General features: G+C 39.9%; 1 protein-coding gene across 1 annotated transcript; it reads left to right on the top strand.

Annotated features, from left to right (window-relative positions):
• The first annotated feature begins 223 nt into the window (after positions 1-223).
• Positions 224-3,385, top strand: LOC113016499 (sentrin-specific protease-like). Its single transcript, XM_026159372.1, has 9 exons — positions 224-1,195; positions 1,536-1,577; positions 1,686-1,757; positions 1,910-1,975; positions 2,105-2,193; positions 2,268-2,376; positions 2,453-2,563; positions 2,794-2,892; positions 2,985-3,385. Exons 1-7 carry the CDS (start codon positions 971-973, stop codon positions 2,498-2,500), a joined length of 651 nt encoding a protein of 216 aa, XP_026015157.1. The 5' UTR covers positions 224-970; the 3' UTR covers positions 2,501-2,563; positions 2,794-2,892; positions 2,985-3,385.
• The last annotated feature ends 11,769 nt before the right edge of the window (positions 3,386-15,154 follow it).

The raw sequence follows: 15,154 nt of genomic DNA, 5'->3' as shown, positions 1-15,154 counted from the left end.
AAAATATGGCAAAGTCCCAAGACTTACAAAAGGAAGCCTATGCCAGACGAGTCCAGAAGAAATACAGAAACCTAGCTGCGGGAAGTTTGTTTTTTTTTTTGTTGATGAGTGAGTATAGGGGTGGGATTTAATAAGTTCTCTTCGTCCCACTCCTTTTTCAGGCAAGTTTTGTTTTTTGTTTTGTGTATTTTATGTTCAATATAGGTATTTGTTGTGCCTGAAAATGAATAAATAAATGAATGAATGAATGAATGAATGAATGAACCTTGTGTACAGCGTTGGAGATGAAGTTCTTCTCCTGAACATGAGGAAACGTGGAAGGAAGGGAGGAAGGTTTGATCCAGATTTTTCAGGACCCTACACCATTCAAGACATCGCTGGCAAATGTGTGAGATTAAAAAACACGGAAGGAGCAACTTTAAAAAATCACTACAGCATTGACCATATCAAGCCGTACAGAAGAAGCCACCATGTAAATGTCAGTGACAATGAAAAATACCCAACTCACAGTCAGACAGTGAACAGCAACACAGACCTGAAGATGCCCCCCTGCCATCCTACTGCTAACCCTCAGTGCCAGCAAAGTCCAGAGGATACCAGACCCTCTATTATTCATTATGCACCCAAAACAGCTGACAAAAGTTGTTTCTCCCACAAGGAGTTTAATTCTGTTCCTGGACCGGAAACGCGTGAACAAGAACTTCCCTCCCAGACACGAAGCTCAGAAAATGAAGGTGGCATAGTGAACAACTCTTTTTGGCCCGTTGGTCATTTGTTGCCAGTTTGGCGTTGCAACATGATTGATCATTGCATGACTTTGTTTGCATTTTGCAGTCTTCAACTCATATTGGATGTAAAGAAACATGCAACATGCACTGAGCTTGTGGAAGTCTGGAAATGGATCTGCCTGTCAGTAATTTTCTCTTTTGCCCACCCGCTGTACCTTTCCTATTTCTCTGCGTGAAAATGCATGTTTATTGTGTTGACTTTTTTCCATTTGTGGCCCGTTGGCCTTTACCCGGCTTTTCCACTAAAAATCTCATGCATGCCTGAGCTAACTTATCATATTTTTCTTTTAGTAAAGAGGCTGTGGCGTGCAAAGGATACTGGGCGCTTGGAGTCAGTTGTTGGACCATACAAGTTATTTGATTCCTCTTTACGAACACTGCAGGGGTCACGGTGGCTTTCTGATGAGGTAAGAGAACTTATTATTGATTCTGATTTTGAAGTGCTGCTCCTTCTGAAGCATCTGAAGCACCATTAATAGTTTAAAATGTGCAGGTAGGTGTGTGTGTGTGGGGGGGGGGGGTATATAGCAAAACTCTGATAAAGTTTCACCCACTCACTTCAATAGGAACGATTGTTATCAACAACAACACAGATGTTGTGACATCTGTGACATCATAATACCCAGTTTATGCAGAAAGAACCTTTATCAGAAATTATATTCCTTTCCAAGTTTTTGTGTACAGCACTCAAGCAGTTACTTCAGAATTTGTTGCTGCTGGTTTATAAACTCTGACTTTTCAAAACAGGTCATTGATGCATACCTGCACCGTGTCATTGAGAGACGAAAGGTAAGTAAGAAATGTCCTTTGCCCACTTATATTGAAATACAAGAAATAAATAAATAAATAAATAAAAATGTATTTACTGTTCTGTAACATTTTTGTATACTTCTACAGAATGCTGTACACCTGCTCTGTTCAGTAGTTGCAAGCTCGTTGTTTTCTGGGCAGTTCAGATGCCTCACCAAGGTAAGTTGAAAGTTAAGAAGTGGTCCAAAAAGTTGACTCATTTCTATTTCTGAGGACAGAGTTCAGTTCCTTTAAACAACACTATTTGAAAACACCCTGAGATGCATGGTACCCAAGTAAATCGAAATTACTCTGCACTTCCAATCCCACAGATGAAGTTCCCAGTTGAAGACATGTGGTTGTGCCCTGTGAACTTTGGTACGCACTGGATTCTTGTGGTATGTGTTCATATAGTTATTAATTTGTGTAATTTGTTGTGAAGCAGTTTCTTGCTCAGTGTTATTCTTAAATAGGTTTTCAGTGGCAAAAACTATAGTGATTTTTAATTTATTAACTTTTTCCTTTAGATTGTCAACATTTCTGCACAGAAAATACTGCTCATAGACCCCATGGGGAATGAAGGTGTTTATGACAGGAAAATTCTGCACAACTGGAGGTATGTATGATACTGAGGTATTATTCTTAGATAAAATATTTCTTGTTTCATTACAAACATTTTTGTTCAACTAGGAATTTTCTGAGGATGAGAGGGCATGAAGACACCATGGAGTGGCAGTTACAGACTATGCAACACAACAACCAACAGGATTCCAGCAGTTGCGGAGTTTTGCTGTTAAAGGTAACCCTTATTCAAATGATTCCATTTATTGTTAGCTACAATTAGGACTTTATATTACAATAATGAGAAATCTCAGTTTGCAGAACACTACCTTGCTTTTGGAGAGAGGTCAGTGAAGTATTAACCACTACAGAAGCAGTTGTGCTGGAGCGAATGCAGATAGCTTGCACCCTACTTGAACATCGAGGTAAGTCCAGTAAAGTCCTTATCACGTTAGAGTGTGTACTTCCATTTTAAATAGTGCTTTTTAAACAGCACAGTACAAATAGTGCTTTTCAAACACTTTCAAATAAGTCTAATTAAAAAAAATTCAGGGGACTAATTTGCCATGAAGTATTTGTGGAACAAATTTACTACTATTTTTTAATTAATCAATAAATAATGTTTGAGTAAAACCTAACCATGAATGTGTTTCAGGGAACGCTGAGGATTACTGCATTGTTTGCTCTATGTTAGATACGGACGCTGACCGCAGCATGATTGAAATGGTAAAACAAAACCAAACAAAAGAAACACGTAAGTCTTAGTATCATTACTTGCTAATCATGTTTAAAATGTTGACTAATAGTATTCACCAAACATATGAGCTATTTATTTTTCCTTTCCAGGTGCAGTGTGAATCTTGCCAAAGATGGGCACATTTTGCATGTGCAAAATATAAAGAGCAACCAAGAACATAAATGCAAAAATATGTAAGGAAAACACATAACAACTTCTAATAAAAACAGCTGTCTTTTCCCCTCTATGTCTCTTTGCATTCTTTGTCAACATTAGATGATTGTGTGCTGGAGGCACGTTTTAATAGTGTGATTTGGCCATCTGAACGTCCTACCCATACGACGGAGCCATTAACTACGTAAGGTAGCATATTCTGATAAGGTAGCACGGATTGATAGACAAGACCATAAATTTACGCTACGGTAGGACGTTTTGTCAGAACAGTGGATACAATCTCACTGCACCTAGCCGAATCCTTCATTGCCCTGACGAATTCTGTGGTGTATCTTCATTTACTTTAACAGATTTTACATAGTAAATAAAGTTTTGTTTTTCTGAATGTTCTTTTTTCTTTTAAAAAAATAAATAAATAAAAATTAGATATAGATCTCTCTCGATCTCTCTCTCTCTCTCTCTCTATACACACACACAGATATTAATGTAGAACAATTATGTGTATATGTTAGTTTATAAGACCTATGTTATATATATAATTCAGAGGAAAGGGGATGTGTTGATATGTAGGTGTTCATGTAATGATAAGGTTTACCAGCAGGGGGGGCGCTGTATTTAAGAAAGCTCATAAATGCCTCCAGGGGAGCACATAAAAGAAGACTGGTCTGTGGTGTGAGAGGATGAATGGTGTCAATAAAATGTTTGGAGCAGTAGCTCGCAAGGCATAAGTGGATGCTGTGTTATTTTTAACAAGCGCTACGAAGACAACACACGACCCTCCTCTCCAAGGACAGAAAATGCAGAGAAGACTCACCACTCAGCAGGCCTTGGAAATGATCCTGAGTGAAGTCAACCCTTGTGACTCGGATGGAGAAGACCTAGAATTTCAGAGCTGTCTGATCAGTCTTCAGGTTAGGAAATAATATGAAATGAAACCTATTTCATTTCAAACAAGTGAAAAATACTAAAAAAAAAAAAAAAAGCAGAGCAGAGTGACAGAAATATCTACTCTACCTTTTTTTTATAGTTTCCACTTTTTGTGTGTGCTGGGTTAGGTGTTAAGGTTACTAGCTAACCCCATTTCATTTCAAACAAGTAAGTGGATATAGTAAGTAAGATATTTCAGACATTATTCCGATACAGAGGAGGAGATACTGGAATTATAATTAGTTTCTATGCATGCATTTGTGATTTCGTTTGACCTTCCCACTGCTCACAATTTGAATTTGTTCACACTGCAGATGAGGAGACTGCTTCTCAACCTAAAAAGAGAGCTTGTTTGGTGACTGAGACAGCGAAAGATGGCACAGTGTGGCGTGAAGAACAGGTGGGGCCCTGTCTCCCTTTCACCCCAATAGAAGCGTACTCTGCAGATGGAGAGCCAATGGCTAAGGCCAAGAAAAGTATCTCGAGTCGCCTTCAGAGCTTCCTGTGTTTCATCACTCTTGACATGCTTCATAGCATTCAAGAATGGAGTATTCAACATGCACAGCAAACGGAGCATGTTCATTGGTTCATGGACCTCCCTGAACTAATGGCATTTATTGCAATTGTCATCTTGCGGGGGGTTACTAGGGTTCCATCGCTACGTGACTGCTGGTCAGCAAACCTGGGTAGGGTTGCCAACCGTCCCTTAAAATACGGAATCGTCCCGTATTTCAAAACAAAAGTACACGTCCCATATTGAGCTAATAAGGGACGCACTTTGTCCCGTAATATAGTGAGAATCAAAAGTAGTCTATAAATGTTAATGGAATTAACGCTTTGTTTGAAAACATAATTCCCAGCCCCTCTCCTGCTTTGTGACCAATGAGCTGACAGCACACTTATGACAATTCGAGTATGACAATTCAGATTATCTCATTGGTCGATGAAAGGTCGCTTACAGAGAAAATACCGGAAGACAACAGATGACCACAACAACAAGCATGGCCAACAGGGAAACAAACGCCGACACTGCGGTGCAAGTCTCGGATGACAGTACACCTAAAGCTGGGCAGACACTGTGCGATTTTCAAACTGCACGATTGACTCGCAGGGGTTAGAAGTTGGTAGGTCACGATGCAGGGTCTCACACTATACCGCCCGATGCTCTGATGCGACCTGAGTGCTCACACTGTGCCTCCATAAAATGAAGGTTATAACAGAAAATCTGTCGCTCGCTCTCTGTCTTTCACTCACACAGACACACCACCACCATCAACTTTGCTAAATTGCTAATGAAAAACATTGATCAGGCAGCTGTGATTAAGCAGCAGTGTAAATCCAACTGTTTTCACGGTTGTTGTGGTCGTGATAATTTTGTGATGCCACATCGAAAAGGCTCGGATGAGCTTTCTAAAGTTCTACAAGTTGTGCCTCCATCACTCGTGTCCAGATCACACGCTGCACTGCTGTGCTGCTCCGTCTTTTTCACCGACGTTTACGTGTTTGCGCGTGCGCAGTGTGAGCGGCTGCGGTGACACCCTCACGAGCGATTGATGATCGGGAGCTGGTCGTGAGGTGTTAATCGCTTCTCGTTACCCCACGTATACTACACGACGCACGATGAAGGCCAAAATCGGGCCAATCACCAAATCCGTCGCACGACTCAGAAATCGTCTCAAAATGGGCCAAAAATCGCACAGTGTGAGCCCAGCGTTAGAGCAGCAATGTTTGTTCCCCTCAGAGAAAGAAAAAAAAAGGCTGCAAAAGTACAGGGAGGAATGGGAAAAGGAAAACACCTGGCTGGAAAAAGTTAATATGGGCATGTGCAGTGAATATCAGCGCTATGTGGCCAGAAGTGTGATAATATAACTTATTTTGTGTAATAAACAACTGCAAGGATAGATGATTACAACAAATAGATCACTAATACATAAAAGTAATACATAGATGAATAATGATGATGAGTTAAGATGCGTAATCATGGGAACAAGCGGGTTTACAAACAGGAGCAGCTGATTAGCATTAGAAAAGCTGAAATAATACCTCAACTGAAGCCAATTGTACTAAATGCACTATATGTGCACAGTTACAAGAATATTTTTCTTTCTATTGTTTTCTATTAATTTATATAATTTTAAGTTAAGCAGGACAGAGTTCTTTTAAAGAAAGATTTCCTTATATTCTCAAAAGTTAAGCATGACAGGCTTCTGTTTAAGAAGGAGACCTGTTTTACTGTGTTAATGTTGTCATTTTGAGCTAAAAATAAATGGCTAAATGATCATTTGTTTCCCATGTGTTCATATCACAAAGAATATGCATCTGCTTAAATCAACTTCAAGTCAAATGGTTAAAAAAATAATTTCACACACAAAAAAAAGAGCTAGAAAATTCACCACACTGGGAAGCATAGCTGGACTGGCCATCGGGCATACCGGGCATTTGCCCGGTGGGCCGATGGATATTTTTTTTTTTTTTTTTTTTAATAGGAAGGGTATATATAATGAAAGGTGTTGGATTGGCCAATTGGTCATGATCGACTCTGGGCTGGACCAATTACAGCCGAGGAGGCTGGATGCACCCTCCCCCTTGTTTAGCAATCACGTGATTTTCGCGCATGGCATGCCGGGAACTCGTGGCAAAACAATCCAAGTACCGCATCAAATGCAAACATTTGCAGCACCGCAAAACGTTCATTCTCCGGTTCCAATACCTTCTTTTTTTTCTTTGCCGCACAAAAAAGGAATGTACAAAACAAAAGGAGAACAATGCCGGTCCGTACAAAGACAGACTCGACGAAAAGACAAAGAAAAGATACGAGGAAAAAAATCAAAGGAGTGAAAGAGTGGACAAAAGACGTCAGCGTGCTGCCCAACTTTCACCACGCTCAGATTTATAATTATACGCTTCTTGGAGTGAGTGCATACACTCATGAAGTTTAGTAACTTCAGGTCACTGCAACAAGCCCAGGTACAGTTTACCGACGGATGGGTACAGGACCTTGAAACGCACCGTGTAGAACGAAAGACTATTGTACGTATCATAAGTTTACCAGTCTCACAAATCGTCTTCATAAATACACATTCATTAACAGTTTATTAATAGGACCTTTGAGCTCAACGGTAATTAATTAGTAGTGGAAATAATTTCTGGTAGTGTAACAGTGTTTGTGGTATTATTCCACTTGCCACAAATATCAGTGTAATGGGGAAACAGCGCCCCCCCTCTCGGTGTGGCTGGCTGCAGTAATCGCTGCCAGTCTGCCGTAGCCATACGAGAGGTGAGTTGTATTGTTCCGCACACAATATAGCTAAGTAGTACAGACACATAAAACATGTTTGATTAGCTGAAGAGCACCGAGTGTAATAAGTGCTTAGTGGACACATGTCCAACACCAGTTTTATGTACTTTTCATTTGTTTATTAATGTGTGAAACTGTATGCTAAAGCGGAATGCTAATGAGATGTTCTGCCGTAGTGTGCTGTGCGGAGTGGTGTGTGGCGAGCCTGTGCACTGATAATACACCGTTGTTTCCATTCAGGTACATCATTTGTTGTTGCTGTTATTTTATTGTATATTAGAAATTGTAATATTGCTGCAGTAATCGCTGCCAGTCTGCCGTAGCCATACGAGAGTGTGCTGTGCGGAGTGGTGTATGGCGAGCCTGTGCACTGATAATACACCGTTGTTTCCATTCAGGAAATAAAGTGGCAACGATCGATCAGAGACTCCTTGTCTTTTTAAAAACACTACACAACGCAGAGTCGAGGAGTCTGTTTGGGCCGAACTGTTGCAGCGGGATGAAGCAGAAACCGGTTACAGTAGCATTACAGAAATGTAGCAGTGACAATAATATTGTATGTTGTAATCGCAATGGACAATTAGTGATACAAAACAACTGTTTTATCTTGTGAATAAAAGTATATGGTTTTGTCAGTGTACCATGGTTATAACAGAAGCGAAACGCAATATTGTGTCAGGACAATTCACTATTTATGCACAATAAACAAAGGAGCATAGCGCGACAATTTCTGTTCAGCGCCAGACTTGCTTGTAATCTATATCACCAATTATGTTAAGAAAAATGACGCATTAACTACTACAAAACTCTGACCTTTGTGGGAATGCTTGGATCAGACTAACATCTGAGCTGGAGTGTTCTGAGATGTTATATTTGGTATATCCAGACCATCCGTCGGCTCTTACTTCGGAAACATGGCTTAAAATTTTTCACTTCAACGACGTAATCCGATAAAAAAAAAACAAAAAACAAAAAACGATCTCTTTACCCGTCGGCTTCCCGTGGCTGTCATGCGACCGGCTATTGCAGTTAATAATACAACAGCTTCTTGCCATTTTTTGGGTTTCTTTTTATCGCTGTGTAACTGAGTTCAATTGAAAGCCTGCGTGCGCTAGTACCTCTTGCCACAAGTTCCCAGAATCCTTTGCGGTTTTATCCCTGAATGACGTCACATTTCAATCTTTATCCTGGTGGGCCGGTCTCTAGTCAAAATGCCCGGGCCGATTTTTTGTCCCAGTCCAGCCTTGCTGGGAAGGGTGAGGACAACTGGGTTGCCCGGCCCTGGCCACGAGGTGTCCCTTATTTATTTTTCTGGGAGTTGGCAACCCTAAACCTGGGAAACCCACAGATAATTGGAACTATGGCACGAAACCACTTCCAAGACATCATGCGACACCTACGCTTTTGATGACAGGTCCACCTGCGGTGATTGAGCAAAGACTGATAAGTTCGCTGCAATTTCCAGTGTGTGGGGATCATTTGTCACCAACTGCATCACGTGCTACAACCCTGGTCTACATATTCAATTCAATTTTATTTATATAGCGCCAAATCACAACAAAGGTCGCCTCAAGGCGCTTCATAGATACAGAGAAAAACCCACCAATCATATGACCCTCTATGAGCAAGCACTTTGGCGACAGTGGGAAGGAAAAAACTCCCTTTTAACAGGAAGAAACCTCTGGCAGAACCAGGCTCAGGGAGGGGCGGGGCCATCTGCTGCGACCGGTTGGGGTGAGAGAAGGAAGACAGGATAAAAGACATGCTGTGGAAGAGAGACAGAGGTTAATAACAGATATGATTCAATGCAGAGAGGTCTATTAATACATAGTGAGTGAGATCATATCACTGTTGATGAACAGCTTTTCCCATCAAAGACTCTGTGCCGTTTCCTGCAGTATATTGCAAGTAAACCTGACAAGTTTGGGATCAAGTTCTGGGTGGCTTGTGACCTAAAATCCAAGTACATTTGCAATGTCCTCCCATATCTTGGCAAGGACCCCAATCCAGTGGGGAGAGACTGTCTGAAAATGTAGTGATGAGGCTGATTGATCCTAGACAAGGGCAGAAATGTTACCACGGACAATTTCTTCACATCGCTTTCACTTGCGCAAAAACATCTTTGACGGAAAACCACCATCCTTGGCACAGTCAACAAGATTCGCCGGGAAATTCCTCAATCCGCTGGACACACAGATCGCAATGAATTCACCACTCAGGTATGTTGCAGGTCTTTTGTGGTTCTCCTCCTTGAATCGCTACCTTATCGTGGTGGAGGGGTTTGTGTGTCCCAGGGATCCCAGGGGCTATGTTGTCTGGGGGCTTTTGTCCCCTGGTAGGGTCTCCCATGGCAAATTGGTCCTGGGTGAGGGACCAGACAAAGAGCAATTCAGAAGACCCTTATGAAAAGAACATTGAGGGAACAGTTTACCCTGTCCGGGATAGGGTTACTGGGGCCCCGCCCTGGAGCCAGGCCCGGGGAGGGTGCCCGAGGGAGAGCGTCTGGTGGCCGGGCCTTACTCCATGGGGCCCGGCCGGGCACAGCCCGAAGAGGAGACATGGGCCCATCCTCCCGCAGGCCCACCACCCGCAGGAGGCACCATAGGGGTCGGGTGCATTGTGTGCCAGGTGGCAGCCAGGAGCGGAAGCCCTGGCGGACTGACCCCCGGCTGCCAAGACTGGCAATAGGGACATGGAATGTCACCTCTCTGGTGGGGAAGGAGCCTGACTTGGTGTGTGAGGTTGAGAGGTACCGGCTAGATATAGTCAGGCTCACCTCTACGCATGGCTTGGGCTCTGGAACCAGTCTCCTGGAGAGGGGCTGGACTCTGTCTCAGTCTGGAGTTGCCCCTGGTGAGAGGCGGCGGGCTTGGGTGGGTATTCTAATATCCCCTTGGCTTGCTGCCGGTACGTTGGGGTTTGTTCCCTGCGACTTGCGGTCGGGGAACAGGTCCTGACTGTCATCTGCGCTTATGCGCCGAGTGGCAGTTCGGAGTACCCAGCCTTCTTAGAGTCCCTTGGGGGGTGCTGGAAGGTGCTCCACCTGGAGACTGTTGTCCTGCTGGGAGACTTCAATGCTCACGTGGGTAACGACAGCGAGACCTGGAGGGGCGTGATTGGGAGGAACGGGTACTCCCTGATCTGAACCCGAGCAGTGTTTTGTTATTGGACTTCTGTGCTAATCAGTTTGGCCATAACGAACACCCTGTTCGAGTATAAGAGTGTCCATAAGTGCAGGGATAGCTCAGTAGGTAGAGTGGTGGCCCCATGATCGGAAGGTCGGGGGTTCGACTCCACTGAACGGCTACCCTGAGGTACCCCTGAGCAAGGTAGGATCCTCCAGCAGCCACTGGGCCCAGGCTCCTCTAGCAAGGCACCAACAAGTAAATCAACAGTGACTTCAACGGGCCATCACAAGGAAATACCAATCTCATCATTTTCAAAATGCCACCTAAAAAAGCAAACCCAGGAGTTGAAGAGTTGGAGGAGATTAGGAAATCGCTTAATTTCATGTCTGATGAACTGAGCAAAGTGGCTAAACAACAAGGTATGCTACATGACCGAATGGATGAAATAAAACAACTAAAAAACCTCATAAAGGACAAGGACAAGAAAATAGACGACTTGGAACGGCGAATCGAGGACCTTGAACAATACACAAGAATGGATGATTTAGTCATAAGTGGTCTGGAGACGCAACACCGAACCTACGCCAGAGTAACAGCTGGCGGAGGTAAAGACGGTGAAGATACCCCGGTAGAGGAGCTGCAAACGCTTGAACAGCAAGTGATAAAATTCCTTCAAACGAAGAATTTAAGTATTCAGAGCCATCATATTGCAGCATGCCACACGCTCCCCAGAAAAGACAGTAAAACAAAGCCAGCAATCATTCTTCGGTTTGTGAGTCGCAAAACAAAGATTGAGTTACTGAAACAGGGTAAGAAGCTAAAAGGGACTGGTGTGTATTTAAATGAACATTTAACGAAAAAGACTGCTGAAATTGCAAGACAGGCCTGAGAAAACAAAATAAGATACAAGCGACATGGACGAGGAACTGCAAAGTAATGATAAGACTAAATGGCAATCCCGAAGAAGCTAAAGTTGTGATGATAAGAGAACTCAAAGACTTAGAGCAATATAAATAATCAGGAATCTGCTATGGAATCTATTGGAAAAGTGACGATTGGATAATGAACAATGGGTATGGAAAGTGTTTCTGGCCTTATGGCTCAAAAACAATGGAAACAACAACAACAACAAAAACACATAAATGACAAGTTTGGACACAGATTATAGGTTTCCATTCGGAGATATTGAAGAGGAAGACTTTGATTATGAAAAGGACTGTCAAGGTGGTTATTTTGCCACACACGCTGAGAAAACGAACTTCAAAACGTTTAACTATGCAGAGCACAACATGCATGACCCTGAAAGTAACATTGACCCAGATACCCACTTCTACAATAACACCAATAATACTTGTGAGTACTATACAGATGACCAATTCAATGTGAATATTAAAATGGCAAATGCATTGTCGGTCATACATTTCAATAGTAGAAGCCTGTATAAAAAATTTTCTAAAATTACAGAATGTTTAAGTAAGTTAAAAAAGTTTAATATAATTGCAATATCAGAAACATGGCTCGATAATGAGAAAGTTAGTGAAATGGGACTGGAAGGATACGAATTATTTACAATGAACAGGGTGAATAAAAAAAGGAGGCGGTTTTGCTTTATATGTAGATAAAGTTTTGAAATGTAGTCTGATTGAATGTATGTCAAGCACCATAGATAACATATTGGAATGTGTCACTATTGAAATTCATGTTGAAAAAGCTAACAATATAATTATAAGTTGCATCTATAGGACACCAGGTTCATGCCTTGAGATATTCAATGAAAAACTTGCTGCTATGTTTAGCAACCTAAATGATAAAAAAAGTGCAAATAATTTGTGGTGATTTTAATATAGATTTGCTAAACCCAAATGGACATCAGAAAACAACGGATTTCATAAATACAATGTATAGTAACTCCCTTTTCCCTGTAATTATAAAACCAAGTAGAATAACAATTGATACAGCTACATTGATAGATAATATATTCACAAATAAAATTGACCATGAAATAGTAGGTGGACTTCTTATAACTGATATAAGCGATCATCTTCCTGTTTTTGCAATTTTTCAAAATTATTTTGGGATTAAAACTACACAAAAGAATCAAATATTTGATATGATACGACATAGAACAACAAGAGCCATTGCTGCCCTCCAGGTGGACTTAAAGGAACACAATTGGAATGAGGTTTTTGCAAATGAAGATTCAAATAGTGCATATGATGCATTCTTATCAACTGTAATTTCACTATATGAAAAACATTGTCCTTTAATGAAAATCACTAGAAAGCATCACAGATCAAATAAGCCATGGATCACAAAGGGGATAGAAGATGCATGTAAAAAGAAAAATAATCTATATAAGAGATTCATAAAACAGAGGACAAAAGATGCTGAAATAAAGTACAAGTTATATAAAAATAGATTAGTAAATATTATAAGAACAAGTAAGAAAGAATATTACCACAAATTATTGGAGCAAAGTAGTAACACACAAGAAACATGGAGGATATTAAACAGTATAATCAAATAGGGCTCAAAAAATAAGAATTATCCAGATTATTTTAAAAAAGATAAAGATATTGTGCTTGATAAAACTAAAGACATTGCAAATGAATTTAATGATTTCTTTGTAAATATTGGCTTTAATTTAGCAAAAGAAATTCCAGAGTCAAGAAATAATAACGACCTAAATAAACATATTACTCAGAATGTGTCCTCCATGTTTATTGGTGCTGCAACTCATAGAGAAATAATTAACATTGTGAAGGCATTTAAAAATAAAAAGTCCACTGACTGTTTTGGTATTGACATGATATTAGTTAAAAGTATTATAGAATATATAGTGCAACCTTTCGCATACATTTGTAATCTGTCCTTTCAAACTGGTGTGTTTCCCTCACAAATGAAAATAGCAAAAGTTATTCCAATCCATAAAAACGGAGAGAGATGTCAGTTTACCAATTACAGGCCAATATCACTACTCCCACAGTTCTCAAAAATTTTAGAAAAGTTATTTGTTAATAGACTTGATAAATATATTGAGAAGCATAATCTCCTAAGTGATAAACAATATGGCTTTAGAGTGAAAAGGTCCACTTCAATGGCAGTGATGGAACTTGTTGAAGGGATATCTAATGCAATAGATAATAAGGAATATACTGTTGGTGTTTTTATAGACTTAAAGGCGTTTGATACAATTGATCATTCTATATTAATGAATAAACTAGAGAGATATGGCATAAGAGGGATAGCATACAAGTGGATGAAAAGTTATCTGGATGAAAGATATCAATATGTCGAATTCAATAATGTAAAATCTAAGCAGTTGAAGGTAACTTGTGGTGTTCCTCAGGGCTCTGTGCTGGGCCCTAAATTATTTATATTATATATAAATGACATATGTAGTGTTTCCAAGCTGTTAAAATGTGTATTGTTTGCTGATGATACCACTCTGTACTGCTCAGGTAAAAACTTAGAACAGCTTCTGACTACAGCGGAAAAGGAGTTAAATATATTAAAAAACTGGTTTGATGTAAATAAGTTATCATTAAATATAAAGAAAACAAAATTGATTATTTTTGGCACTAGACAAATGAAAAATGTATCTAAAATCAGGGTTAATGGAATTGAAATTGAAAGAGTGTACGAAAATAAATTTCTTGGAGTGATAATTGATGATAAGCTGAGTTGGAAGTCTCATATAAACCACGTGAAAACAAAAAATGTCAAAAACCATTGCTATTCTCTATAAAACAAAGCATGTCCTGAACAAAAAAATCATTATACACACTTTATTGTACTCTGTTGCTTCCATATACGACTTACTGTCTGGAGATATGGGGTAATGCATATAAAACGAACACTCTTCATATTTTCAAGTTACAAAAAAGAGCTATAAGAATTATAAACCAATTAAACTATATAGAACCAACTAACATTTTGTTTGTTAATCTGAATACCCTGAAATTTTATGATTTAGTTGAATATAAAATGGCACAGATAATGTATAAAGCACAAAATAACTTGCTTTGCCCCACTACTCAGAAGCTGTTCAAAGTCAGAGAGAGTCAATATGACTTAAGGGGAACAGATTTCTTTAAAAAAAAAAAAAAAAAAAAAAAAAAAAAAAAAAAACGATAAGGACGAACATAAAGCAGAGATGTGTTTCTGTTAGAGGAGTTAACCTGTGGAATAGTTATGACAGTGATTTAAAAAGGTGTAGTTCATTTTCCTTGTTTAAAAACATGTTTAAAAATAGAGTATTAGAAAAAATATATAAATCAAGAATGAAAAGAGCAAAAAGGAGAAAAAAAAAAAACAACCTCTTGATTCTTTTGCTTTGATGTAGTTACTTATCTAAGGTGGAAAGTTTTTTTTTCTTTGTTTTTTTTTTTTTTTTGTTGGTTTGTTTGGTTCTTGCTTTGTTTTATTATTTTCTTCAAGCCCTGTGTACAGGAGCTGCATACAAAAAGATATTTTGTGAAAAGGGTTGGCGTAATAAGCAAATGCTTCAGCCAATACCTTTTGATTAGCCTTGTCTCATGCTTTCTTTCTTTATGGTAGATTTTTGTTCTGTTTTCACTGTTTGTTTTTTTTTTCGACTGTTTTCACTGAGATTTGAATTTGAATGCTAATCAATAAAATCAAAATAATCAAAGGTACCGTCCCTACACACTGCTCCCCGGGCGCTACACTGGTGGCTGCCCACTGCTTCACTGGGTGAATGGGTTAAATGCAGAGGAACTATTTCCCTATG

This window comes from Astatotilapia calliptera, chromosome 23, assembly GCF_900246225.1.
Source record: "Astatotilapia calliptera chromosome 23, fAstCal1.2, whole genome shotgun sequence".
Classification (NCBI taxonomy): Eukaryota; Metazoa; Chordata; class Actinopteri; order Cichliformes; family Cichlidae; genus Astatotilapia; species Astatotilapia calliptera.
This window is presented reverse-complemented; position numbering and strand designations above follow the sequence as displayed.

Excerpts from the sequence above, each read along its gene's own strand:
- LOC113016499 (XM_026159372.1), top strand. The coding sequence starts at position 971 with ATGTTTATTGTGTTGACTTTTTTCCATTTGTGGCCCGTTGGCCTTTAC. Across the intron at positions 1,976-2,104 it reads GTACGCACTGGATTCTTGTG|ATTGTCAACATTTCTGCACA; the intron begins GTATGTGTTCAT and ends TTTTTCCTTTAG. Across the intron at positions 2,377-2,452 it reads GCGGAGTTTTGCTGTTAAAG|TTTGCAGAACACTACCTTGC; the intron begins GTAACCCTTATT and ends GAGAAATCTCAG.